The sequence below is a fragment of the Phyllostomus discolor genome, chromosome 10 (genome assembly GCF_004126475.2).
Source record: "Phyllostomus discolor isolate MPI-MPIP mPhyDis1 chromosome 10, mPhyDis1.pri.v3, whole genome shotgun sequence".
Lineage (NCBI taxonomy): Eukaryota > Metazoa > Chordata > Mammalia > Chiroptera > Phyllostomidae > Phyllostomus > Phyllostomus discolor.
In genome coordinates this window covers 43,685,608-43,712,926 of record NC_040912.2, presented here as the reverse complement: position 1 = coordinate 43,712,926, position 27,319 = coordinate 43,685,608, and the positions used below count along the sequence as shown (strand labels likewise).

At 37.5% G+C, this 27,319-nt stretch overlaps 1 protein-coding gene and 1 long non-coding RNA gene across 4 annotated transcripts in view; both read right to left on the bottom strand.

Moving 5' to 3' along the window:
- MAGI2 (membrane associated guanylate kinase, WW and PDZ domain containing 2) overlaps positions 1-27,319 on the bottom strand; it is a 1,408,091-nt gene that overhangs the window by 158,960 nt on the left and 1,221,812 nt on the right. For 2 of the 3 annotated variants that reach the window (XM_036010705.1, XM_028525694.2), the window contains 3 exons: positions 18,992-19,023; positions 11,998-12,187; positions 3,895-3,936 (listed from right to left, as the gene is read on the bottom strand). In XM_036010705.1, coding sequence (XP_035866598.1) covers positions 3,895-3,936; positions 11,998-12,187; positions 18,992-19,023 — 264 coding nt within the window. The remainder of the gene's footprint in view (positions 1-3,894; positions 3,937-11,997; positions 12,188-18,991; positions 19,024-27,319) is intronic. The other variant, XM_028525695.2, reaches the window with a different exon arrangement.
- On the bottom strand, positions 16,376-16,939 carry LOC118497092. The gene is made up of 2 exons (XR_004899643.1): positions 16,731-16,939; positions 16,376-16,684 (listed from the first exon to the last, which is right to left on the bottom strand). It is a non-coding gene; the product is annotated as an uncharacterized LOC118497092 (long non-coding RNA).

Genomic DNA, 27,319 nt, shown 5'->3' with positions numbered 1-27,319 from the left:
ATGCACAAAGCTGGGAGACATGACTCTTTTCCTTCCTGCTTTGTTAGGTCTCTTGAAAGATTATGATGTTTATGATACTTTCCTTTAGCTGCTCTTCTGGCCTGATGGCATGTTTAAAATGATCCTATCATGCTTTATGTCTTCTGTTAATGTAAGAACTTAAAGTAAAGAAACCCATGGGCCAAGTCTTCACTCCATTGTGACAGAATTTAACAGTCACCACCATGCTACTGGAAGGTCATACATGAAGGGGTCTGGTGGGCCTCTAGTGGGACCTGAGTCACTTTGACTGTCACTCAACCATGCCTCCTCCAACATCCTTTTTTTCCTCTCTATTCTATTTTCTTGTTTATTCTCTTTTCATGCCTTTTTTAACCTTTCTTTTCCTCAGTCCTTTTTTCAGAACTGTCAGGAATATTCTCAAGTATTGCTTGGTGCAACTCAGGGTGAGGCGGTGGTTGTGAAGAAATGGAGTGCGGAGAGACAGGACACTCTTTGGATGTTGATGTTCAACCGCCAGCCATGACCAGTGTTGTTTCTGCCTTAGTAGTTATATTCCAGGGTCCTCAGGCATTATGAAGTAAAACCAGTTAAGATTCTCATCCCAGATGGGACTTGACATGACCCCCATGGCAAGCTACAGGAATGGAATTTACAAGTTCTGATTTATCCTGGACTCCCACTAATATTGAAAAAGCTAACAAATTTTTAAAGTAGCAAATGGCGGCCACAGCCAAGTATCAGGGCAACTTTCTTCATAATAAAGAAAAGCAGAATTCCAAACCTGACTCTTATTTCCCACTAAGACCCCAGGAAGGCTTCACATGTTATATGTATCCTTAGTCTAGATTTTGAAAGACATGGCTTTGTGCACAGTTTTAGGGAAAATGATGGGTGACTGAACACAATGGATTAATTTTATGAATGATTCAAGCTTCAAAATGTAAAGAACAGCATTTTTATGGATTAATTTGGCACATGGGCTGCTGCTGTAAACATGTCAATTAAATTTTGGTACTTGAATCCCCTTTCATGTTTTAATTAAAGCATAAGTACCACGAGCTTATTATCAGTTTGGCACAGAGAATGAATTCATTCAATTTTTCCTGTTGGAAAGAACATTACTTTTTGGCTTTTCTTTGTAAAGAGGTCTAGGAAAGACTACGAGGATGGAATCAGAAATTACAGGTGGTTATTACATATGCCTCTGGCTTCTGGATTTCCAATGCACTCTAAATGCAGGAGTTAAACAGGAATTAAATAGTTTCTATTGCTCAAATTCAACATTACCAGATAAGTAGCTAACACATTTTTGTCTTAAAAGAATCCCTTCTCTTTACTTTTTATTTTTATACCTTTGACAATGTGAATGTGGTAAGATAGGTTTTAGCTGTACTAGGAGCCATCTCCAGCCCTGCGTGGTTTTCTCCCTTATCTTTCAAATAAATTCAGATTTCCCCATTCTTAATACTCCTTTTCTTATCTGTCCATTTCTTTCTTGGAAGGGCAGCCCCGAATGGGGCTTTCACTCTGTTATCTTCATGCTCACCTGTGACTTATTCCTGCCAGTCTGGTTTCTGCTCTTTTGGCACTACTGAACTGCTCTCTTTAAGGTCATTGATGACATCCTAATGACCAAAATGAATGGCCACTTTCTCTTTCATCATTCTGATTGATTTCTGTTGCTGTACCCTTAGGACCTCTGGTATCTTTAATTTCTAAACAAAGAAAGGTCTCCCTCTGGAAATGATTTCTACTCTTGGTTTCTGTGATACTCTATGCCCTGGCTCTCTTGTCTTCAGGTGAGGTTGTCCATTCAAAGGTTCTGGCTACGAATTCATTGTTTTTCACTAACATTCTCCTTTAGTGATGGCATCTATAGTATTCCACTGTGCATAGTCTAGAGAAATTGCCAAATAAATGTCACTTGAATTTAATTGTTTTATGATATCAATTCAGCAGACCCCATAAACCATAGCATTATTATACCATGGAGTTATCACTTAGGTTTATAATTACATTATTTTGGAGTTCTTACTACCAACTTTGCCTCTATACCTAAGCATCTTATGCAGCTAAAGTTAACAAAATACCTTATAATTATGATAAACATATCTGAGTCAAAAATCATGATACAGAATTTGATAAAGGACATTTTATAAATGTAGGAAGTAGTAGGAGAGATTTGTTTACTTTTGGATGTAGTCATGATTTTCCAGAATATTTTGATAACTTGTGCGAGATTTAACAAAATATTTGGATCAGCACTCTTCCTGAAAATCTGGATTACACAGTAGTGTAACATACTCAAATCTTTTAAGTAATGTATATCTTTTGAAATGTAAAAATAGTATTTTGCACATACATCAAGATGATCTAAACAATTAAGTGGTTCTTTCTTCTTTTGTTGTTAAAGAAAGTGCTTTCAGAAGCTGAGGTTTTTTAAAAGAATGTGCTGGCTGTGGCTAGTAAACTGAGATTTAGAATCTCAAATTAAGTCCTGCTTTTATTTTGCATCTGTAATTACTAGGTCTATTTTCCCTCTAGGCATAAGATATTCTTAAAAATTATCATGATTTTATAGTCAATATGTAAGAATGATCATGTTTTAAAAATGTTCAGACCAAGATAAACAAATACTTTAGATATTATGTGAGGACAAAACACTAAGCATATATCTTTGATATTTTCTACATATTCAAAAAATGACATGGAAACTTACAGAATGAAATGATCTTGAGCACATAAATTCTCCAGGGGGGAGTTAGAGCATGCTGGGTTGGATAATGAGCTGTCATCATGGAAATACTCTAGAGATGTGTGCTGTGAGCCTACAGACCCGAAATAGCACTATTATTATAAAATGCTCTTTTCTGCAATTGTTTCACTGTTCTGGCTTTGAGTCCAGTGCTCTCATCAGCTGTTCAAAGTACTTCCCAGGAATAAAAAAATCTGAACGTTCCTTTTCCTCTTTCATTTCCATAATAATGTTAAGTATTTTAGCCTAAACCAAAAGTGCTATTTTCAGAATGCTTGGGTCAAATTTTTTTCTTTTAAGTAAATTATTACTAGCAGCTGTAAACTTGAAATTATAATGTTCAACTCTAACTGAAAAACTATTGAAATGTTGCATTTTGTAATTGGCATGGTTGAAAAAAATTGATATAGATATTTAATTGATCTGAAAATAATTTCATTCTATATAGCAAAATTTCTAATATGTTCTTTGGAAATGTCTAAATTGCAAATGTCTTAAATACTCTAGCTTCTTATGTGTATGTGTCTAGTCCAGTGATATCCAATATAAAGAAAATGTAATCTACATAAGTAATTAAAAAATTTCTAGTAGCTACATTTTAAAAAGCAAAACAAAACAGGTACAATCAATTTTAATAATATATTTTAAACCTAATATACTCAAAATATTATTTAAGTATTAATATAAAATAATGAGATATTATACATTTCTGGGGTTTTTTGTATTGTCTTTGAAGTCTAGTGTGGACTTTGCACACATCTCACGGCATATCCACTTACAGAGTAGACACACTTCAAGCACCCAATAGCCACGTGTGGCTAAAAGCTACTGGTACTGGGTGTTGTGCATCTAGTCAGTCTGGTGGCTTTCTCTGTCACCTGGTTTTTACTCGAGTCTTTTACTAGAGTGTTTTATAAAAGAAAGAAAGAAATATGACTGTTTTCTTTTGTCTTTTGTTTTTTTCCTCGGCAGCCATTCAAGCCCACCTTAATGAGATTTGCTTTCTATCTTAAGTACATGCTTGTGTGGGTGAATAAAAACTATATACTAATAAACTGACACTGATAAGAGGAATGATTTGCTACACAAAATGGAAGACAGCATTCACAGGACAGTGAAAACTGAAGAGTACTTGCCAGAGGAGTCCATTCGAAAGCTGGTCCTTGGGGGCACTTGTTCTGGATGGGAAGATGGGGAATTAATATTGAGATTCATTTATGGCATTTAAACATTCATCTTTACCTTCTTCTTGTTGCTATTATAACTCACCCCCAATTTATGCTCATGTTTAATGACTATTTTGCTCTAAAATCTATGGAAGTTAGTGGACAGATTTACTGTTTTACATATAGGAACATGTCTATAAATGTATTTTTTCACATATACATAAAATAGTAAAATCTGAATTCCTTTAGATTGGAATGGAGAAAAGATCACCATTTCCAAATACTAACCTTTGATTTTCATGGTAAGCATGCTTATTTGAAAGTAAAGTCAATCCAGAGCAAAATACACACAATAAGTACAGGTTTTTAAAAAATCATGTTATGATACTATGCCATCACATAATGAAGAATGAAAAATTCAATAAACAAGCATGTTAATTTATGTATACCAGTTCAAATATTTTGATACTTACTTTGGATAGCCGAAGTTATATGTCAAAAGTTGAGTTAAATTGGTTTATTTTAGCAATAGAGAACTTCCATGAAAATTATGATATAATCTATGCTATATATAACATAAAAATTTGTGAACATGAGTACAAAATATTAGGAGGCATTATGAAATGTATATATGAAGCACTAATATTTTACCATGAAATTTAAAAAATTAAAGTAAGACCAAATTCTGATGACTTTCTAATTGAGTTTTGTTTGTTTCAAATAGAGTTCTGCAGTATTCCACAATGAGAATGAAAACAGAAGCCTCTCGAGGGCGATGACGAGGCACAGGAGTGTGGGCATTCTGTGTTCAGCCCGAGCTCCCTGCCAGGCAATCTGTGTTTTCATGGGGAAGGCAAATTAGTTTTCTAGCAGAACTGTTATTTTTTTATTCTAAAAAATCTCATGTTTAGTGTGACTATTTAGGATTACGAATTGAGAAATATACTTTCATTAAAATGAGACAGCTGTATCAGGAGGGATGGGAGACTGCTACCACTAGGGACGCCCATTAGTTGGAAAACTGACATTTTATATGATCATAATCTCACTAGGACCTACTTGTCATCCAGCAATTACACTTGGTTTACTGCAGCCCTGATGGTCTCATATTTATTCATGAAACTACTTTGGGTTACATTGTCAACTTGTGCCACCAAGAAAATGCTTTGACATACTAAATAACTTTCAATTAAGGACTGACTTGAGAGTTTACTTTCCACATTACCCCTCCCCCCATTTTCCTCTGTCTGATTCTAGGAGCATTAAATTTTAAATTACTAAATGAAATAAATTTATAAGCTATTGGATTAGATCTAATTTTTAAAATACATGTTAAAAACATGTCCCCAACCTAAATTTTATTTCACTGTCTATTTATTACTTAGCCCATATCATGGTGACTTGGAATCTGTTAGAAATATAAATATTAACATCACTATTTACAAAGCTACCTGAAAATATTATTTTTGAAATTAGACTTCCAAATTAAAATCTACATATTAAAAATGGCAAAGACAGCTTAACAAGATTTACTGATCTTCTTTATCAATATATTAAAACTGCAAAGTGACACATAATGTGATATATTAGAAACTCCCAGTGAAAGGCAAATTTTTTTCACAGCTCAAACCATGATATAAATTATATTAAAGGTAGCAATAATGATTTTCCCATGGAAAAAAGGTACAGGAAATTAACCTTCATAGTATAGTTGAGATCATTTTAAATGATAATGTAATTAATTTTTTTTCTATTTCTTTACGATTCTCATGCTTAAAGTCACTGGTAAAAGTGGCTTAGCATTTGCACAGCATCTTATTTTTAACATTTCAGCAGCGCTCCAGAGGACATTTGTGAGTGGTGTTTTAAGGCTGTTGGACACCGGCAGTGTCTGAGCAAACCAGGCCAGAGCTTCATCTGGCGGGGTTCAGAGGTGGTGATGTTCTCTAGGAAGTTCGGATGGCCTTCCACGGTCACTTAATAGCTGCCTGCAACTATAGCATCTATGAATTTATCAAAATCTTTCTTAAATCTACTGATATGTCCAGTTTGACAATCACCTAGGCAAAGGAGACTGGAGACAGGTAGGCTCTAGCAGAAGTGCTGGCACAGGATTCAGAGGTCTGGCTGTGAGCACTCTGCATCTCGTGCCTCCACCTCATGTCTTGTGGCTCCCACCTCCATTTCCATTTAGTGTTTCCAATATTGAGCTGGGTGGATAGTATTTTCATACTGCCCATTTTTTTAAGTGGTTCTGTTGTTACTATGGGAGACACTGTAAACTATAACACTCGCTCAGGAATAGCAAGGAAAGAGCAGCAGAAAAACTGATAGGTTAGAAATACAACCACCCATTTGCGATTAGCCATGAATTATATGTGCATTACAATACTGAACAATGAAACAATTCCACAGTGAACAACAAAAGAGCAGAATAAAAACCATAGATGTGAAAAACAAAATTGTCCATTTTTGATCGGCTACAAATTATAATGTCATGTCAAGTACAACACTAAAAAACAGTTTGCTGCTCCATTATGCTCTTTAATGGCCTGTGGTTACTTTAGATTGCTACCTTTAGTGTCATACTCACTGCCTATTATGGGGTAAGGCTTCCTAATTTATAGAAAGAAAAACTGATTCCATGAGCTCCTTTTGAAGAAATGCCAGAAATTTCTATTTCAAAGAGGTTATACTATAAGGCACATTACACCATACATATCCCTGACATTTTTATGATCTTACATCAGAAAGATGTCTTACTACAAAGCAGTATGGGCATGTCATACCCCATAAATTGTTTATATATAATAACTAAGGTTCATTGTGAAAAAAATGTTTGGACAACTTCAATCATAATTCAGCTTGGGTTCATGCCAAGGTACAGAAATGTGAGGGGAAAGTTTCAGGAAATAGGGATTGTTTTTTGCCTCTTTCTGTTTCCATCTGCTTGTTTGCTCCAGCTTGTAAAGTGATGGTGAGGAGTATGTCCAGGAAATGGCCCCATGAGCTGAGCATAAGACAAACTGTTAGAATAAGTCTGGCTGAAGGAAAACTGAAGCAATAGGACAAGGCCCTTGTTCCATAATCGACTTCATTGGCATGATCGAACTTTATTTTGTAAGGTTCCACAGTGAGCCGTACTGATTTTCCATGGGAAGCACTTTGTATTGCCTTGCTTGACAATAAAGAGAGGGGCCATGATAGCCATCTCTCTGCAGTTATGTGAGCATGATCTTTCCTAGTGTCAGAAAGACAGGCAAAATTAACTCCCTTTTGGTCCTGTGATTACTATGACATTGAATCTGCCTTATTCTCTGTAATGAGAATGAGATGTCCATGATCTAGTATTTGAATGCATGAAGCTTTGCTCCCTATATTTTCTACTTAGTTTGCCATGCTCTAAATTTGTACATATATATAATTTTCTGGGTGTGGAGGGAGTTGACTGAGAGTTTGGCTAGTAGACAAGCCACTGCATAAGTCTTTTACTTCAAACTAGGAAAAAAAACATGTATGGGCAAAAATTCAGTCCATCAAATAAAGTAACTTGAAAGAAACTAGTTATCTGAGTAGGTATTGGACATTTTAGTCATGGTCTGTACATTTAGACATATGCTTTTCTTGGAGGGTAATGATGTTTATTGCTTTAATACATGACGTAGTAAAGGGAAGCCATTTAATTTATCATTCAAATGAGGACAGCCTGGAGAGTGAATGGTGAGCTATTAATTGTTACACCAGGATGACACAGGGCAGGGCTGTTTTATGCAAACTGGCATGTACAGGTAGTCTCCTGGGTGAGTGGGCATTATAAAATGTTTATCATATCTGAAAGACGGGGTTGAAGTGATGATGCAAGCACATGGAGAGACAGAATGGCAGGAGGAGGTCCCAGGGGAAAAGCAGTGAGGGCCTGTAGAAACAGGCTGTTTTTTCAAAGTTAGAAATGGTGTACATATTCCAACATTCAGAATGTTAGCATGCAAACCAAGAAAATTTAAGCCTTTTCTCTTGTGATTGCAGAGAAAATTAAAGTCCTTTTTCCATGAGATGCATGGGGAAAGGACGGAGGTGGTACAAGTAAAAATCAGCATGGTTTTTCACATAATTCAGAGGGACGTATTTTCCTTTGCTTTCAATTTTTAAAAATGCAAATAATGGGGACAGCAAGAAATCAATTACCAACAAAGGCAAATCCAAAGAAAAATGACATTTTTGTAAAAGCCTTGAGTAGAGAAGGGGGTAAGATTTTTGCTTTTTCTGGGAACTGCAGGTAATGACAGAGGGTCAGTGCTTAAATAATTAATATAAAAATCCATAAAACTTCTTTAGTCAAAGCTTCTTTTGGGACTTTTTGAGGGCACAGTCCTCCTTTTATGTATGTGCACTTTAGGCATATATGGAATTAAGTTGGTAGGAAAAAAATTCTTTTTGCACAAAGTTCTCCAATAAGGACTAATTAGATTTTTGATCATTAAAAGATATTTAACACGAGACAGTCTCTGGATTAAATACAAATTTTGCACATGGAACAAGGAATTATTGGTCTAATTGTCTTGAAACTACTGCACAATTTCTCATGTTAAAACACTGATCTTATTTGCTGCATTGTATAATGCAGTCTTGTTCAGAAATTGTTTTCTTATTTTTTTGTCTCCCCAATTCCACTGTGAGCTTCATCTGGGCAAGGGTTCTTTCTTGTGGTTTTTCTCTTGTGGAGTGCCTGGCAGGGCTCTAGACACATACTGAGTGTCTCATATGTCCTCCTTGATTGACGTGGAGCTTGGAGGTGCTGCCTCTGGGCACTTTGCCTGGTGCCCTGAAGTCAGAGACATGGCCTCTCCTACTGAGTGGGATGGCTTTCCTTCTCTTCCTTCAGTTCCACCTCATCACAAGAAGATCTATGAAGACAGGAGATGTTTCTACTTTCCTCCATAAGCATGGACCTATCATGCTCTGTTTCATGCAATACTAGTATCTTATGGTTGTCTTTGTTTGTTTAAAATCACTACATTTTTTCCCTAAGAATACGCCTTTATTAAGATGTCCTGTGCCTGCACATTAAATGTCAGCATAATCTAATTATGAGCCAAATGAAGCACAGCAGGATTTACATCATTTGATAAATTTCCATCATTTGTAGGGGACTGGTGACTTGAATCCAAACACTTCTTGACAACCGTGATATAACAAACATTCTGTAGCTCTGTACAGCAGACGCTTGTGGGTGGAGGTACATCCTTTTATTTGGTTACTGCAACTCAGTTTTGAATGTGAATACTAAAAATCTCTTTAGATTTGGTTATAAAGGAGGATACCATGAGATTGCTATAAACCAGGGAAAATGTCAAAGAACTTGGTTTAGAGAGCATTGGTCAGGATTTCCTCCCATTCTCTCCCTAGTCCCAACTGATTTCTTTCTCAGAAAAAAGGTTCAGGGACACAAGAATAAATAGATCCAAATCTAAATATTATGCATGTGATTTGAAGGAATAAGAAGAGGAGTGGTTAACAATCAAAGTTTGAATATGGGCCTTTTGTTCAGGTGCATATATTTCCTAATTTTTTTTAAAACCTGTTTGAGGATGGTAGGAAATAGACTGAGCTTTCCCCCTATTCATTAAAAAAATTGGGGGATGTATTCTACAAATTTAAGTGAAAGAATGAAGCTTTTGATAGTTGGAAACTGGAAATGTATAGAGGCCGAAGGGCTGGTTTGTTCTTTAAGACACAGGCAGAGTGAACAGATCAGCTACCTGGAGACTGGAGAAAGTGGCACCATGCTTTTCTGGTTTCCTTAATCTTCAAGGTAATCTTAAAGCTTCTTACCTTGACATGATTTCTGCATTTCATTCACACTCCATTTAGTGTTATGAAATAACATGATAGAACAGGATGGGAAAGAAAATGAGCTCACCCTCTTTTGGCTTCCTAAGAATTGTGACCCTGAAAACATTGCTGTGACCTTACAAACAGAGAGAGCTGATGAAAACAGGATGGGGGGCCGTGATTGCAGTGGCAGCAGTGGTGACATGTGAGGGGCATTGATGGGGGCGGAGGGGACATGGTGGGGAATCGGAGATGTTTGTTGTTAGGGGTGGCTGCAGAGCCAAAAGGGATTAAGTGCTCCCGGAGGAAGACTGGAAATGAAAGTTAGGGCAGGTTAAGGTGGATTGGTTTGCTTGGTTTGTTACACGTGAGGAGCGGAAAGGCAATGAACAGAAACGGCATTGCAGTGGCTAGATAAAGAGATCAGAATTCTTTCTGGGTTGAAAAGAAGGTCATGAACAATTCCTGCTTGGAAACTTGAGGGCACAACAGTATCAGGGACCCATAAAAAGAAAATGGAATAAATAGCAGTGTTGCCTTTGTCCTGAATAATAAAGCCTTGTGTTGGTTAGGAAGCTGCGGAAGGATGGGAGTAAATGACTAATGAAGGGACAAAAGCAGGGGGAAGCATCTCTGAGGCTCCCTAAATGTAATAAAAAACTAAACAAGCCAAGGACGTGAGGATGATATTTTAATCCTGCAATGTGTTTCCACCTTTCATGTTAGAATTTCTGCTGTGTCTTGATCTCCATTTCTTTCCACTTACTCTTCTTATTTCCCCTGTTAAATTTGTGAGACCAGGGCATATTACTCATTTTTGATATCTCCCCACAGTGCTAAGAGCAAAGTATTCAATGAATACTTGGTTATTGAAGCATAAAAGGTATTAAGAACTGTGCTGAAATCTTTTCAATTTTTTTCAGTTTAATGAGCATTAATACCCAAGTTCATACCCTATATTATATGTATATCTAAAAATGACTGCTTTAGTCTTACTCTATCACAGCACAGTCATTGTAGCTATACAACCCTTTAAAGACATTGCAGTTATTTATACAAAAAAGGAAAAATGAAATCCATAGCTGATTATTATTAAAAAAAAGAGGTGAGAGTGAGGCTCATTTTGAGAAGAATAATTTCTCCATGGCCTGCTGTTGTATTTTCTCAACTAGAATTACTCTTACAAACAGTTGAAGAGGCTGGGGAAAAGGTATTCTATCTAGTTTCCCTCTTTCCAGCTGGGTGCATAATTCATCAAAGAATAAGTAGATTTGAGACCCTCTGAGATCACCACAATGTAAAACTTGCCATTCACGCTTCAGTGATAAAGTTGGAAAGAAGACCCTGGTGGAACATGGAATCAAAGGAAATCAGCAGACTGTAAACAGGAGCACCAGAGGCCAAACCCTCTCAATAGGCTGAGTTTCTCAATCCATTTACTCAGGTTCATATTATACTGTGTATTCCTCCTCACACATTATACATTCATACCATTCAGATTCCTGTCCTCTAGCATTTGGCAGAGATGACCTGTTAGATGATGGACAGAGGCACAATGAATGTATATGCAATATTAAAAACTTTTGTTTTCTAATATTTATAAAGTACAATGAAATAATTTTAGAGGACCTTCAAATAGGGTGACAAGTGCACATATGACATTTTATTTTATGACTGAACTTTCAGATGAGCCCCATTGCATTAAATGAGAAACTTCTGGTACAAATGATTGGCACCTTGCTCTGGGCTGCTTTTGGAACCATTACTTTCCTGACTGGGAGATGGAATGGCCTGGCTAACTTTGACTCACAGCCCTGAGTTCTTCAGTACCTGCATTCAAGGCTCAGGCAAGAATCTGAACTTCGGACTCAAAATCAGATTAAACATGGAAATCCCAAGCATTTCTTGTTATTTGGTGATAAAGAAAACTAGCAACCTTTTTTTTTTTTTTTTTTTTTGCCTTCTCCCCCATTCCAAATACATTCCTGATTTTCCTCAGGGGCTATGGGGGAAATAAGTAGGAAATAAATTTTAACCAAAGGCTATAAGGTTTTTTTTTAGAGTTAGCAGCCTTTTTAAAAGTTTTTTAAAGAAATGTTTAGATGAGCTGCCTTTACTTTTGAGACAGTTTTTGAATCTCAGAACGTAAAAATCACACCAGATCATTTCTGCCTCAGTGTAACTCCTGGCAGAGCTTCAGCTATTATTAATGTACTTTTGCTTTATGTGGCTTTCACTTACGCCTACTTTCATAAATGGCTCTAGATTTCTCGTAGAGCTCATATGGGTCGGGCTTCCTCGGGTCAAAGGCCTCTGTTGAGTCAGGAAAGGAACTCCTGTGAAGGGCGGGTGGGAAAGGCAGGTTCTGCGGGACGGCCGGAGCAGATAAACTTGTCTGAGGGCTGCCTTGATTCTCCCATCGGTCCATGATCTGGAAAGTGGAGAAGAACAGAGACAATGACTGACAAATTCTTTCTTGCTGTTTCCTTTGTCACATACCACAGTCCTCACCTTTAAGTTAGACTTCCTTGCCCTGTGGACTTTTCTCCTATGAAACATTTTAAAACTCTGGTGTAAGTGCCTTGAGAGAAAGGACTCTATGTCTATATAATAAAGTACCTTAGAATGTTATAAATACAGGTGGTGCCTGAATTTTGAATGCAAACTTATATAACCTTGTCACCCTAAGCTGGTTAACTTTCAGCAAATCTCTTACTGGCAATCTCTCTGAGTCTGTATTTTCTTTTTTTCTATAAAATACAGGTAACATGTATCTCATGATAATTTATGTGTAAGTGCTTAAAGATATATAGAATCATTCCATTTTAAATATGGTCCTATTATATGACATTATTTTTACCAAAACAGAAGATAAAGTAGTTTGCACATGTTCGTTTGACACCTATGCATAAACCCAGCAATTTCCTATACATGAACATTCAATCACTTTCTTTTCAATTTATTAGTAATAACACAACCATCTGGGATTTGTGAATTGTTCAAAGTCTTCTATGAAGCCTCATTTACTGCTGATTTGGTGGCTTCTTTTCCAAAATACTGCTGCTGCTGTTGCTACCACCATAATTTATGAAAGGTCTATGGGACACTTGCCAGTTTACCAGGTCCTTTCACAGACATTATCTTCTTTGATCCTCACCCTAGCCTCATGAGGTAGACAAAGCAGGTGCTAACATCCTTTTATCAGGGAAAAAGCCAGGTTCATTGAGATCATCTATTGGCACCGCCAAATTCACCTTTATTCATTGATCAACTGGTTCCTCTTTCAAACTTACCTTCTACTTTTCTGCTTTGAACAAGCCTGGTTTGTGTAAAAATTTCTCTTGCCTAAAATTCTGCATTGGGTCAGCATGGTCCTCAGGAGAAAGGCCAGTCCCCCCTGGCAGGACATGAGTGGCTCCCTGACCCAGACTCTGCTGCCTTTTTCATATCTGCTGATGGCCTCTCCTCTCATTCCCTAGGATCCACGGGGTGATCTCCTGCCATGGACCTTTGCATACTTGCTTAACTTCTTCTACCTGCAAAGTTTAGCCATTTTCTGCTCTTTCAAGTCCCTCCCTCATTTTACCTGGCTATTAGATTCAGATGCTGCATCTCCTCTTCTTGAAGATGTTTGCCGACCATTCCTGATCTGGTTACATGTGCCCCCGGGTGCTCCCACAGCACCCTCTCCTCCCCTCTCACCACTCATCACACCCAGCTATAATTACAAGTCTCCTCAAATAGATCATGTTGGGGATAGAGGCTGCAAGGGATACAGATTTTCTCATTGTTGTATTACCAACATGTAGTTAAGTACTCAGGAAATGTTTAGTGAATGAATGAAATCATAAAAAAAGTCACTTGTCCTTTTCCTAAAACCAGTTTTGATACACATTATTTTCAGCTTTACAGAATTATAACTTACTGTCCCCTATTGTATAGTCCTGCTTTGTTTTCACACAGCCTATATTTAGGTCAGGGCTTTGATGTCAACTCTTACCTCTCAGTGATTAAGGATTTGAAGGTTGGAGGGCATGTGAGATACCATGTGCTGTACAGGGCATTCACTATGTGACATGAGGGTCCCTGAGACCTGCTTCCCTACCTCAGACTATGTATGGCAGGGGTCAGGTGAGCCAGTAAATTAGAAAAGAAACAGGTTACAGACACTCCTTGCCATAAGATTGGTGCTATGATCTAAATGTTTGGATCCTCATGAATGGGATTAGTGTCCTAACAAAGGAAACCCCAGAGACCTCTTTAGTCCCTCCTGCCAGGTAAGATTACAGAGAAAACACAGCCATCTATTAAGTGGGTTCTCACCAGACCTTGAATCTGTGGGTGCCTTGATCTTGGACTTCTCAGTCTCCAGACTGTGAGAAATAAATTTCTGCTGTATGTAAGCCACTTAGTGAATGGTAGTTTGTTGTAACAGTCTGAAGGGACTAAGACAAGTGGCTTCATTTTAATTTTTTTTCTATATGTGCCACTGACAAAGATTTCATTTGAGCAAAGTTTCTGTAGCTAACAAGGATGGAAAACTCTCAGTGGAATTCAATTCCCTAATATTAAATTAAACATAATCTCCAGAAGTGCAAAGAGGTCTAGTGGCTGTTCATGGCAGACCCTGGGTCAGAACCACATATGACAGAATGCTTTTTTACATAAGGATACACTGAGAGGAATAATTGGTAAATTTCTTTAGAGTTTTAGCTAATTTTCTGCCTTTCCCCCATTTAGTTAAAAAATTGTAATATATACTTCATAATTCATTTGACAGCAAATTTCATCTAGGAAGCCATTCTAGGTTCCTTTGGTTCCTCTGGGTGTCTTTGCTATGATGGGAAGTCTCATGTTTGTGGATAAAGCCAAATTCTTTTTTTTACTTAGGTATTGCATGGAGGCATTCTGGCCATGACTTTCCCCCTCCTGTTTCCAAACATAAGATATTAAATTCTAAAAAGTGAGTAAACTAGAAACATGGTCTGAGTAGCTGCAGTATCCCACTTGTCACCATAGAGATGTAGCCAGTCTCCAGTTTTTCTCCCATCTCTCAGTCAGGGTTATTGAGAACCTGCCCAGGTCCTGTCAGGTATGTACTGTTCACGTGCAGTCATTGGAGCAAACATGCTTCAGGTGAAATATAAGAATTTCTAAAAACATTCTTAAAACTACAGAGCAAATGATGCTTTGGGCACTGTTTGGGGAAGTTTCTGTGGCAGATTGATGAATTCTGCAATTGTGTTAGCCCAGAGATGGGGTAGGGGGGACTAGTAGAGTCCAGTTCATGCTCAGTAAAGCAATTTCACAACATCTTACTGTGACCTTCATCTACCCTCTAGTCACTCTGCCAGGGTTTCTCAGAAGACTGTAGAGCAAAAAGTCACCGTGACCATGAAATCACTGAAACTGCAGATTCCCAGTCCTGTAACACAACCCCCAAATTGAGTTATTTCTCAGCTCCCACAGGAAAGATCACAGAGCCAGACACTGCCTTAAGGTCAGAGGTCAGCCCCTGGTCCCTGGGGCTGTGTGATGATCTGACAGCACCTTGTGAAGTGTGGCCCCTGTTGATTTCTCCCTTCTTTCTTAGCAACCTGGTCTCTGGACTTCTGCTTTCTAACTGGGACTCTCTGTGCTCATGTGTTCCTGTCAACCTTCAATGAATCCCCTACATTCTGATTCTGTTCTGGTGCCCAGGTTATGGGCCTCACTTGACATCCTGACTATGACCTGTCAAGAGTTGTGTGACCAGCCAAGCTTCCTCTCAGCAAGGCTTCTGATTGTGCCATGTCCAGTCCCAGTGGTGTCTACACCCAGGCTCACATTTACAAACATCTCACTAGAGAAAGAAAAGTAAAGTTGTTTTCTGTATCTGGGAGAAACTTTTTATCTCTGCTGGTCTTGGTGAATGAACAAATAAATGGATGCCTGACTATATGGGAGGGCAGTCGTCTAAATATCAGTGGACAGAGTAGACATATAGTTTACCACAGGAGCATCACACAGTAAAATGGAAAACCCCAATTAGGGTGATTAATTTTTTAAAGGCTACCTTCTGATTCTAGGGGTTATACTGGGAGTAGAGGACTTGTGAATAAGGCAGGTCCTTCCCCAAAACTCATGAAATACTCTCTTTAGAAATTCCTTTCTTTCTATAGAAGCTGGGGCAGTCTAAACATACCTGCTCACTATTTTAAGGCAGGGCTGGGAGATCAAGCCATTTGGCTTGATACTATATATGAAGAATGAACTTGGACTCCTTCCAGGTGGAGGGAATGAGAACTCACTATAATTAGGGTATTATTTGCTAAATGGGAAGTGACTATTTTGACGTGGATTGGCTTCAGATGTGGATCAGTAGGATGTAAGGTCAGGAAGCAACACAGAACAAGGAGGAGAAGAGATCTTGCTCAGGATAACATTTCCTTATCTTCACTAAGGATCCCATGAATCCTCCTCAGAGGAGAAAGTGTATAAATACATAGGCTGTGGGTATATATTTATATATTTGCTTAAATGAATAGTTTAGCAAACCACAGTCTTTCATAAAGTGATTAATTTACTGAATTTATGCATAAAGGTTCTGCTTTCTAGAATGACAGTAGTTTATATTTTATTTTATTTTTTAGTAGTTTATGTTTTAGAGTTCAACATGTAAGCACTTTACATGGATTAACTCATAAGCTCTTTACAACAACCGTATGAGTGAAGTATTATTATTGTCCCCATTTTCAGAGGTAGAGCTTCAGATACTGTGAGCTTAAGCAGCTTGTTGAAGGTCACAGAGCTAGAAGGAAAATTTGAACCCAGGCAGGATGCCTTCAGAGCCTGCACCCTAAATCACATACCATATTTCCCCTTATTATACACTCCTTGGTCTACAGAATTTTTGACAGCTACATGGAGGACAAGATCTCCTCTCCTCCTGGTTCTGTGTTACTTCCTGACCTTCTTCCACCCTACTGATCCACATCAGTCATCTATCTTCACTCAGCCTCGGACCTGGCCAAGCTTTAACTTTTGCATGGGCGTATGGGTTCAGGATGAAATGTAAGCTGAGTTCTATAAAACCTTTTTTTGGAATTATTGACTATGGATGTAATTACTTTAATGACAGCAAATGCAGTGATTATGCCAAATGGAGTAATTTGTTTAAATGTGGTACATATAAGGAAATCACTAAATTGCATAATTGCAGCACCATGATGAGGTTGCAAGGTTCTTTGTTAAATTAGATAAAGGTGTGTATAACCACAGAGTACAGATTTAACTTTGGTGATGAAAGGAAGGAATTATTTAGATTTTGGTCAAGATAAAACAAATTTCATCTCAAACATTTTCAAATACATCTTTTCAAAATCACATCATCACTAAGTGGTTTACTAGGCTCAAAGAGGTCTGGTTTTCCCACCGGATATTCTCTGTGGACCAAATGAGCCAAACCCAAAATGAGGACAGCTTGGTGAGAACTCAGCCCTGACACCATCAGCTCCTCACTCCAACTTCTAGTTTCCTCATCTCCCTTTGAGAGAAGCCTGGGATCAGGCATAGTACGAGGCTCAATAATACTTTGTTTCCACCCCTTTAAACCATGTTCAAGACATGATATTTAATTAAGCCAGTTATTGCACTAGAAAAGTATGTAAAATTCTATTATCTCCATTTCTAAAATGAGAAAATCAGTTAAATATTCCCTCAGTAAAAGAAATAAGAGAAAAACAAAATTAACTCAAGAATTCCCTACTCACTGGCCACACTAGGGATACTTTCTTTAGAGCTGACTACGGTCAGAGGAAAGAAAAGAAGTAGGTGGAACCACTTTGCTACATACCTTCTCGTCATGGGTTTTACATATTCCAGCCTGGGTAGTGTATTCTAATACACCATAAAATAGGACCCTGGAAAACCAACCCCACCTCTTGGGACTTGGACAATCACTCGTTTCAATCTAATGGCAAACAAAGATCATTTACAATTGCCAAGCCAACTGGGTTAACCAAGCCTCACAAAAAGATTATTGAAGTCCATCAGCCTCCTACATTGACATCAAAATTGCAGGATGATTCATCAAATAACTAGGCCCTGAGAGGTTAGATAATGGCAGAGATCACCAGTATCTGAAGATTCAGGAGCATCATTTTGAGTGATTGTCAAGTTTGGTGGTGGAGGATGGGTGGGTGGGGTGGTGGTTGGAGAATCTCTCTCTCTCTCTAAGAGAGAAAGAGGCAGCTTCTTCCGATAGGTGAGTATTCTAGGAACCCACCTGTATCAGTGTACCAGCTGGTGTTGTGAGAGGCTGCATTCAATTTCAGTGAATTTTTTTTGAAGACTCTTTCAACGAGCATTTGCCCCTTTCATGATGGGTGATTTACGAAGACACTTGCCTGCACAGCATTGAGTGTTGACCCATTTTTGACCAAAAACAGCATCGAGTCCCCCATATCCCACCCTTCCTAGTCATCCAATCTTGCCCTGAGTGACTTTTTTTTGCTTCCCCAGATGAAAAAAAGTCCTCAAAGAGAAATGTTTTACTGATGTGTAAGAGGTGAAACAAACAAAAGGCAGAAGCTCCCAAAAGCATCAAAATTGGTGAGTCCAAAACCTTTTTGAGCAGTGGGAAAAACATCTCGATAGGTGTACTGCATCAAATGGAGAGTACTTTGAAAGTGAGTGAAGTTTAAACATGTAAGAATAAATACACAATTTTTTAAATACATAAATTCAGGGTTTTTTGGGTCCCCCCTTGTACACACATATTTTCACACACATATATATTTAGCTCTGTATGTATTATAATGTAACTATATGTACACACAATATACAGAGCTAAATTTATTTTGGATCAGATGTAACTTGAAGGTTAAGACCCCTGGGCCTGCAGTTTTCATTGTTTCTAAAAATTCATGTTATAAAGACTAAAGTATTTCTGACAGGGGAAATAAAAAAGGATTCTAAAGGATTTTTAGCACTCTGTAATGAATAGTGTTAATGTTCATTTTGTCAGTATACTTATTACCAAACAGGAAGCCACACTTTTATAGGAAAGTAAGATGAGTTATCTATGTTTGTGGGACAAATACAAGACAAAAAGGATACAGAGCGTTTGTTGTTTTGACATCACAGAATCTCAGAGGTGGAAGAGATTTTGAGGTTGCCCAATTCACTGACTCTCATGAATGGAATTGCAATAATAACTAGAAATAAAGAAAGAAGCATAATAATTCCAACTTACAGGCTTTGGAGTTTTCCATGGAGAAAAGAAACCTGTAATAAAGAAAACAATATTTGAACTTTGAAAATATACCCTACTACCACTTATGGGTGGCATGATATTAAAATAATTGCAAGTCACTTTAAATTAGTTAACAGCAAACAATAAAAACGACAAAAAAATTAGGTCTGGCTATATAGCTTCCTTTAAGGAGCCAAATAATTAATGATTCAAAGAACATTTTTTAAAAAATTGCAGCTGAGGATTCTGAGGCAAAGAATGAGTGAGTAACTGTGTGGCAACCGGCCCTTTTCTGAGTCTAACACTGAGTCATTCCTAGGGGCCTCTGTAGCACAGCCTTCGCTGGAGAAGGAGAGAGGAAGGAGGAGAGGGAACAGAGAAGGGAGAGAGGAGCGAGAGGATAGGGATGCACAGAGAAAGAGAGGAGAAGAGAGATAGAATTTTAGAATTTTAAAGGTAAATACCTTTCTTACTATTTGGTGCCAGGGCACTAGACTCATCGGGGGGATCATTTTGTAAATTATATAAATGTCTAACTACTATGCTGTGCACCTGAAACTAAAATAAAATAATATTGAATGTCAACTGTAATTGAAAAACAAAAATAATTAAAAAGAAGTAATTCTGTCTTATGTACTTAAAAATCAGCCAACAAGTCCTTCGTTTCAAAATAATGTCTATACCAGCATTGTGAATCAGATTCTAACTTTTATGGAACTGCTCTCCCACTGAAATCTTCTCTAGAGCAGATATCTGTTTTATTACACCTATTTTATTTTATATCTATTTTATCTCTCTCTCTGTCTCTTCTCCCTTCTCTTTTCTTTTCTCTCTCCTCTCTTACACCTTAGTGTTAGCACACTGTTTTGCATGAAGAAACAGCTCAAATCTTTTTGTAAATGAATGAGTCATGTATCATCAAAGCCATTTTTTTCAACTTATTGAGCCCTTTCTAGTATCACATATGGTATGATGATTGGACTGACTCTGTGGTCCAAATGACCATTAAAATAATTAAAAGTATAAGCAAAACAAAACAAACAATCAGACCTCACAGAAAACAGTATGGTGATCACCAGAGGGAAAGGGGGTGGGGGGGTCGAACTTGACTTGGGGCGGTGAACACATGATACAGTATACAGAGAATGTACTATAGAATTACACTCCTGAAACCTATGTAATTTTATTAATTAATGTCACCCCAATAAACTCAATAAAAATAAAATAAAATGATGCATTTAAAATGATAATTAAAAGTAAAAATTAATTCCCTTTTCTTTTTTCCTTTATTATTATTTTATCATATTGTATCAATTTGAAAAAATGGTTAGTAAAAACAAGCTTTAACATAAGGGGGGTGGTGGTGGAGGGGGCTGCCACATATTGGCTCTGGCAAGCCAAAACATAATAATCTGGGGTACAAAACAAAATTCTTTTCATATAATGTAGTCCCTCTCTCAACAATTTCACTCATTATAATGTTAGGTGGTATCTGGTAAAATGTCCAATTAAAAATGAAATATTGAAACTATGTTACATACATATAGTATGTTATCACCTTTAAAAGTGGGAATTGTACAAAATGGGAATATTTGAAAACTATAACCTATTTATAGGAAATATCTCCAGAAACCTGAACACACGATTACCTAGATGCTTACATAATCCAGTGCAGGAAATGTGTAAATACTGAGTGCGTCTCAATGCACCACTGTGAAGAACTGATGCTTCATTTCATGAAAAGAGTAAAAGTCTATAATCCATTGTTTCTCAGCTTTCCTTGGAACCCAGAGTTAACTTGAAAGTTCAAGTATAATAGCCACCTTACCTAAGGAGATTTGTAGAATTACTCTTTTTCTTATATACTCTGTATGTTCTTATCTCTCTTTCCAACTAATGAAAAAAAAATTCTGTTCAAAGTGTGGTTTCATTAATGTAATTATAAGAATTTAATCACATCCTTTTTGAAAATATCTCAGAGGAAAAATTACACATAAATAAACATACAATCACTTTTGATTTGTTCTATAAAATAACAATGAAAAAAGTTTGACCACTAATTTTAAAGTAAAAAAAAATTGTGACTTATGGGCCAATTAACCATTATTTTCTGTGAAGGATAAAATGTATTTGCTATTTTATGGAATTTGCAGCAAAAGTTCCTTTGAGAAACAATGTCATTTATATATTCTTGCAATGCCAAAACATTCAATTATTTCCTCTGCTTTCTTTGTATTATAACCTTCCTTGAATGCCCAAAAAGACTTTGAGTATTTGCTATTTTACATTTGTTAGGGGCTGGGAGTTTCTTAGACTTTGATACAGATGCATTGAAAATGGCTCCTCTATTATGGAGCTCTCATCGCCACATGGGACATTATCTTAAAGGATGATTATTTTGTCTGCAGAGCATGTGTAATCATCTGACCTCTCAGCAGTTATGGTGCCAGAACTAAAATGGGCTGAGAGGGACACTGGTCAAGATCAGACACAGAGAAAGGGGTGTTTAATTTGACCCCCTTTCATCACAGGCACTTTGGTTCCCATCCTCTTAAGGCTGCTTCCCTCAGGTGAACCTCAGACCATCCGCACCCCTCTAGACACCACTCCTGGTCCCAGTGAAGCAGTTTCTGGAATGTTCCTAAATGCTGTTTTCTGCTGCAGAGGCTTGTTACTGAGTCACTGTCAAAAAGAAGCTGCTTGCTATAGAGCAAGTAATTTTAGGTAGTAAGAAATAGCGTCAGAATAGATTTCTTATAACTTACGTGATCCTTTGTGCTTCTTTGGCAAATTATCAATCATGTTATAAACATTTAAATTAAGATGAATAGAAAATATCTATTTTGGATATACTCAATTTGGCCTGTTTAAGCCAGAAGGTCGAGTTTTCTACATGATTAAACTCCAATTTTCTACTCAACTTCATTGTAAGAGCTAGAGAAATATTGTAATAGTGTGGGTTAAACTATCATATATTATAAATGTGCAATAATTTTTGTAGGGATGGCTCCTCTAGAAATTTCCTATAGTCCAATTAACATTACCCCCCCCAAATAAAAATTTTAAATCCTATTTCTGCAGTGTCTCTTTTTCTGAGATCATTCTGGCTGCAGATAGATCACAGAAGCGAGGTTGGCTTGTTGGCTGAGACAATCACTCCTGGCTCCTCACCGCCTACCTTCAGAGGGGATGGGATGGGGACAGAGATGGCTTCTCCTCAAGCCTTTCAGAGCTGACAGTCTTCTTTATAAAACCAAGTTCAAAATAAAAGAGCTTTTTAAAATAAAATAATAACAGTTCCTTTATGTTTTAGTTTATTTCTGGCCTTTATTTCCCCTATTTCTATAGGAAATGTATAATTCCTTTATGAGATTAAAATTTCTTTATAATGACCTATGTTTTCTGTACTGATCATTTACTGGGGTGAATACAAATGCAAATATATTAAATAATCCTGATTCTTAGGACCTCAAAAAAGTTGAAGACCTTAAAATACAGTGATTAGCTACTGAAACATGAGTAAGAACATCAAAGGAAAAAAAAGTGGAAATATTTAGGTGCAGCTGATAAGAAAGTTTAGATGCATTAAACAAAAGACACAAAACTAAATTAAATCTCTAAAATCTGTCTTCTTTAGAACAAGAAATAAAACTAAAATATATTTTTAATTCTGTACCTAAAAGCATCATGAGATTGGTGGAGAAAGAGAGGCATGATGCAAATAGACCAGAAATTCTGGTACTTGAAAATGGAAGAAGACGGCAATGACTTCATGTTGAAATTTATATTAAGTTCTATATGTCAATGAAGTATAATTTTTAGTAAACTATAAGAATATGGTTACAAGATAAATTATATTAGGCCAGTTAAATTTGAAGTTCAAATAAATAACAAATAATTTGTTAGTTGTCTTATATATTATACAAGACATTGCATAGGAGATACTTATACTAAAATTAATTTAACTAGGAATTCTGTATTTAAATTTTCTTTCTCTTATTCTCACTCAAGGACATTTTTCCCATAGCTCTTAGTGAGAGAAGAAGGGAGAGAAAACGAGAAACACTGATTCAAGAGAGAAACATCAAGTTGTTGCTTCCTGCATGCACCTGGGTGGGAAAGTGGAGCCCAGACTGGGGATTGTGAACATCTGGATGGGGTCAAACATGCTGCGCCTGGATCAGGGATCAAACTCACATCCTAGGTATGTGCCTTGACCAGGAATCGAACTTGCAACTTTTTGGTTACAGAAGGATGCTCCACCAACTGAGCCACACCAGCCAGGGTGAATTCTGTATTTTTTATTTGCTAAATCAGAACACCCTATTAGTAACATTTAACATGTCTTGGGCATCCACATGGAAATAAAAATGCAATAGTAACATCAACTGCAGGTAATATTCATTTGATTCAGTAAAATTCCCAGAAAATATTTAATATTTCTTTTTCTTATACCCCACCACCCCCACCATATTTGATGGTCAAGAATCTTGCTTCAGAGAAACCTGAGAACATCTCTTTGCTATACAGGTCACTGGATTGTGTTGGTTGGCTGTTCACCAGTAGCTTTGACTAAAGTCCCACATCACAAAGGCCTGTTTTCAAATTGTGTGATGACAGTTCAGTAACATTGCCTTATCCCAAGAGGAACACTCCAGTCACTCTGAAAAGAGTGACTCTTTTCAGAACCTACTTTTTCTGACACATGATACCCTACATGAAAGGATGTCAATATATTTACAGTAGCCCTGAAGGGAGAGCCCTTTCCAGCATGTATTTGTGAGTTATTTGGTATGAATTTTTATTACCATTATTTATTTTCACAGGGCAACAAGATGATGAACTTCTTAAAACCACCCCAATTTGAGTAAGTGACCAAAACTCAATGAAGAGCAATTTAATTGCAGAGTCCCACCGTGATCAATTTGGAATAACACCAAGGCAATTTTTTGAGGGTTCTAAGAATTTCCCCAAACAGAACTAAATCTTCTGATAAGCCTCTGTACTCCATTTGCTAGGTTGAACTTCCATTTACAGAATGTGAAATGGTTTCTCTTTCAACTGAAATATTTGCTACAACATACAACTCTGGTTTTGAAGATTATCATTACAGTTTCAAGTATTTTACAGGGGATTCTACAATTACTAAAAATGATAGAGATGCAGGGGAAACACTTTCTATTTCTCATTTTCCTTAAGTAATAGAAAAGGAATAGGAATCATGTTGAAACAAAGACTTCTTTCATTGAAAATGTCCATGCCTTGGGTTATTCAAAGCCATGTGCTGTTTTACTTAAAAAAGAAGACAAATAATGTGAATGTACTTAACACTACTGAACTGCATACTTAAATATGGTTAATATGGCAAATTTTATGTTGTGTATATTTTACTGTGATTAAAAGACAGAGCAATAAAAAAGAGATTAAAGAAGAAAGGGAGAACAAAAGTACGTGCATATTGTATGAGTGTGAGAGAAAATAAAAGAAAGAAATTTATTCACAGACCCTGTGGAATCTTGCTGGAAGACAGGAGACTCGCTTGCACACCCATACAGAGCTTTCCAACTCTCAGGTTATTCTGTTTTATACAATATTGGAAGCAAAAAGGAGACCCATGTTTCCTACTACATTTCTGAAAGTATTTCAGGGACTGTGAGAAACCCTTCCTTTAGAGGGAACCTTTTTTTTTTTAAAGTTTCCCAAAGGGGTAAAAAGCCTCAGTGTTTTTAGTATCTGCAGTTAGGGCTAATTTGAGGGAGAAGAATACCACTAATACGGTTAATCTTTAATTTAAAGATCCTCCAATTTTCCTGCAGTCTGGCAAATTTTCCATTAAAAATTCAGCCTTTGGTGAATGTAAGCCAGCAGGGTAATGAGCTAATTTCCATTAAAACTAGTTCAATGTTATTCACTTTTTTCCTGGTTTTTGACTGATTCATGTATTTCTTATTAAAATTCATTAAACGGGCTAAACCATGCAGTTCCTTTAGGTAATTTATTTAAGCTATTTGAAGTCACTAAAAGGGCAATTCTTCTTAATGAAACTGACCTGGGCCAAGAAATGACCTTCCATTAAGCAAGCACGGGACATACAATGCACTCCTGGCGGTGCCCGAGCCTCACAGCACCATGCTCCAGCCAAGCTAAACAGTCAGTTTGCAAAGAAAATGTCAGATTGGCTGCCACCTATGGCCTGGAGAATCTGTTTAAAAACAAATTTCTCTGCAATGCTTTAACAATGATTCTTTCTGCATCCTTAAAAGTTTTTTTTTTTAAACAAACACTATAAAGTGTTTTCACATGGCCATTTCCCCCCCGGCTTTGTTTCCTGTGGAGAGAATAATCTGACCACCTCAAGTAATCCCAGTGAGTATCTAGAAAGGATAAGCCTGCATATGTTGTCTTTTGATAAACTCAACTACATAAAGGATATGTTCTAAATAAAGCAGACCTGGGGGACAGCTTGATCAGGAATAAAGGAATGGACCGGAAGAAGAATTGTGTGAGAGAGGCTAAAACTCAGAGTGAGGTGAGGTTTGCAGAAAATATTAACAACTACAAAGGGCTTTATCTTTATGTCCTGAACAAGACCAAGAACAATGGAGAAAGAATCTGCTCTGTATGATGATGGCACCCTGTACACAGTTGGCATAGAAAACATGGAAGGATATCAGTGCTTGTGTGGTAGGCAGTTAGACAGACAGGAGCAGAGCCAGGACGACGGGCCAGGTACAGAAGGTCACCAGGACAGAAAGCCCCGAGTGCTTGGCAATGAATAAAAATAGAAAAACAAGGCCCTCACCCCTAGGGTGACCCATTCTCCCCTAACTTATCACTGGTCATGTGGTTTGGATCCTTTCCTTACCTTTCCTCCTGGCCTGGTGCTAATCATATGGTAGACCCCCATGGAGAATGAACAAGGGGCAGAAGAGTGGCCTCATATGACTTCCATGCAGACCCGTGAACCAGCATTCCCTTAGGTGTTAGCCTCTAGGGATAATATCTAGGCCTCAGTTGTGTTTCAGCTCCAGGCCCAGTAAAGCAGCAAAACCCATAGCTGCTTCAAGAACACCTGCAATGACTAATGTCTTTGTGCTCTGGCACCCACCAATCAGTGGAGACCACAACCCTGAAAGGATGCACCTGAAAAGCTGATGAATATTCTATTTATACCCTCCCCTGGGACCTTTCTTAATATCCCCAGCTTTAAAAACCCTTACAACGGAGGATCCATCATGCTCTCCATCTTGGGAGAACATTGTTGTCTTTCCTGTCCCCTTATCCCGACCCCCACCCAAGCAGTTATCTCAACTCCTTACCTTCTCTCTCCTGAGTCTAAGGGCCCTGTTTTGTCTCTGTAACTTGTTTCCTAGGCCCATTTCTTCTACAGCTCACTTCTTCTACCTTTGTGGCTTTCTAAATAAACTTTCTCTTAGAATTTGAATCTTGGCTCTGAATTCTTTTCTAGCCAGAACTGAAGTACTGACATTGCTGAACCAAGCTCTGGTTTGACTCCACTGGTCTAACACTTGGTGCTATTATCACTGCCATCACTTGCAAATAGAAAATTTGGATTCTGAAAGTAATACATTTTTTAAATGATGAATGTATAATGATGAATGATGAAGTTGGTTTTTCTGAGAAAAAATCTAGAAACATCTCTAAGTAATTTAAGGCAGATTAGATGTCTGCTTTGGTATTTTACATCAACATTAAATAAACTTGTATTGAGTTGTGAGTGTCTTACAAGCACCACGAATTCAACACAGCAAAAGTGGACCTTTGATCTTTTCTCCCAAATCTTCTCTTCTGTTCCCTACTTTGGTAGCTTTCATTTGATCCTCCAAGTTTCTAAGATAGGAATACGAGAGTCATTTTTAATATCCCCCTCTCTCTAACTTCCTTATCAAATTCTGTCTATTCTACCTCCAAAATCTATTTCAAACCCATTTCTCTGCATCTGCACAGCTGCCACTGTGATCCACACCCACCATCATTGCTTGCCTGAACAGAAGCAATAGCAAATTTGCTGGTGTCACAGAATCAAATCGCGTTTAAAAATCCTTCAATAGATTCCCATTGCATTTAGGGTAAAACACAAAAGTCTCTACATAAATTATTCCTTCCCAAACAGTGGTCCCTCCCAATTACTTACTCCTCAGACACATTATGGGTTACTCATCTTTATTCACTCAAGCTCCCTGACTAAGCCATGCTCTCTACCACAGGCTGTTTGCATGAGCTGATTTCATTTGCCTTGCCTTTGTCACTTTTCTCACAGCTATCTCTGACCCCTTTTGTTTGTGTCAGCTGCAATATCACTCTATA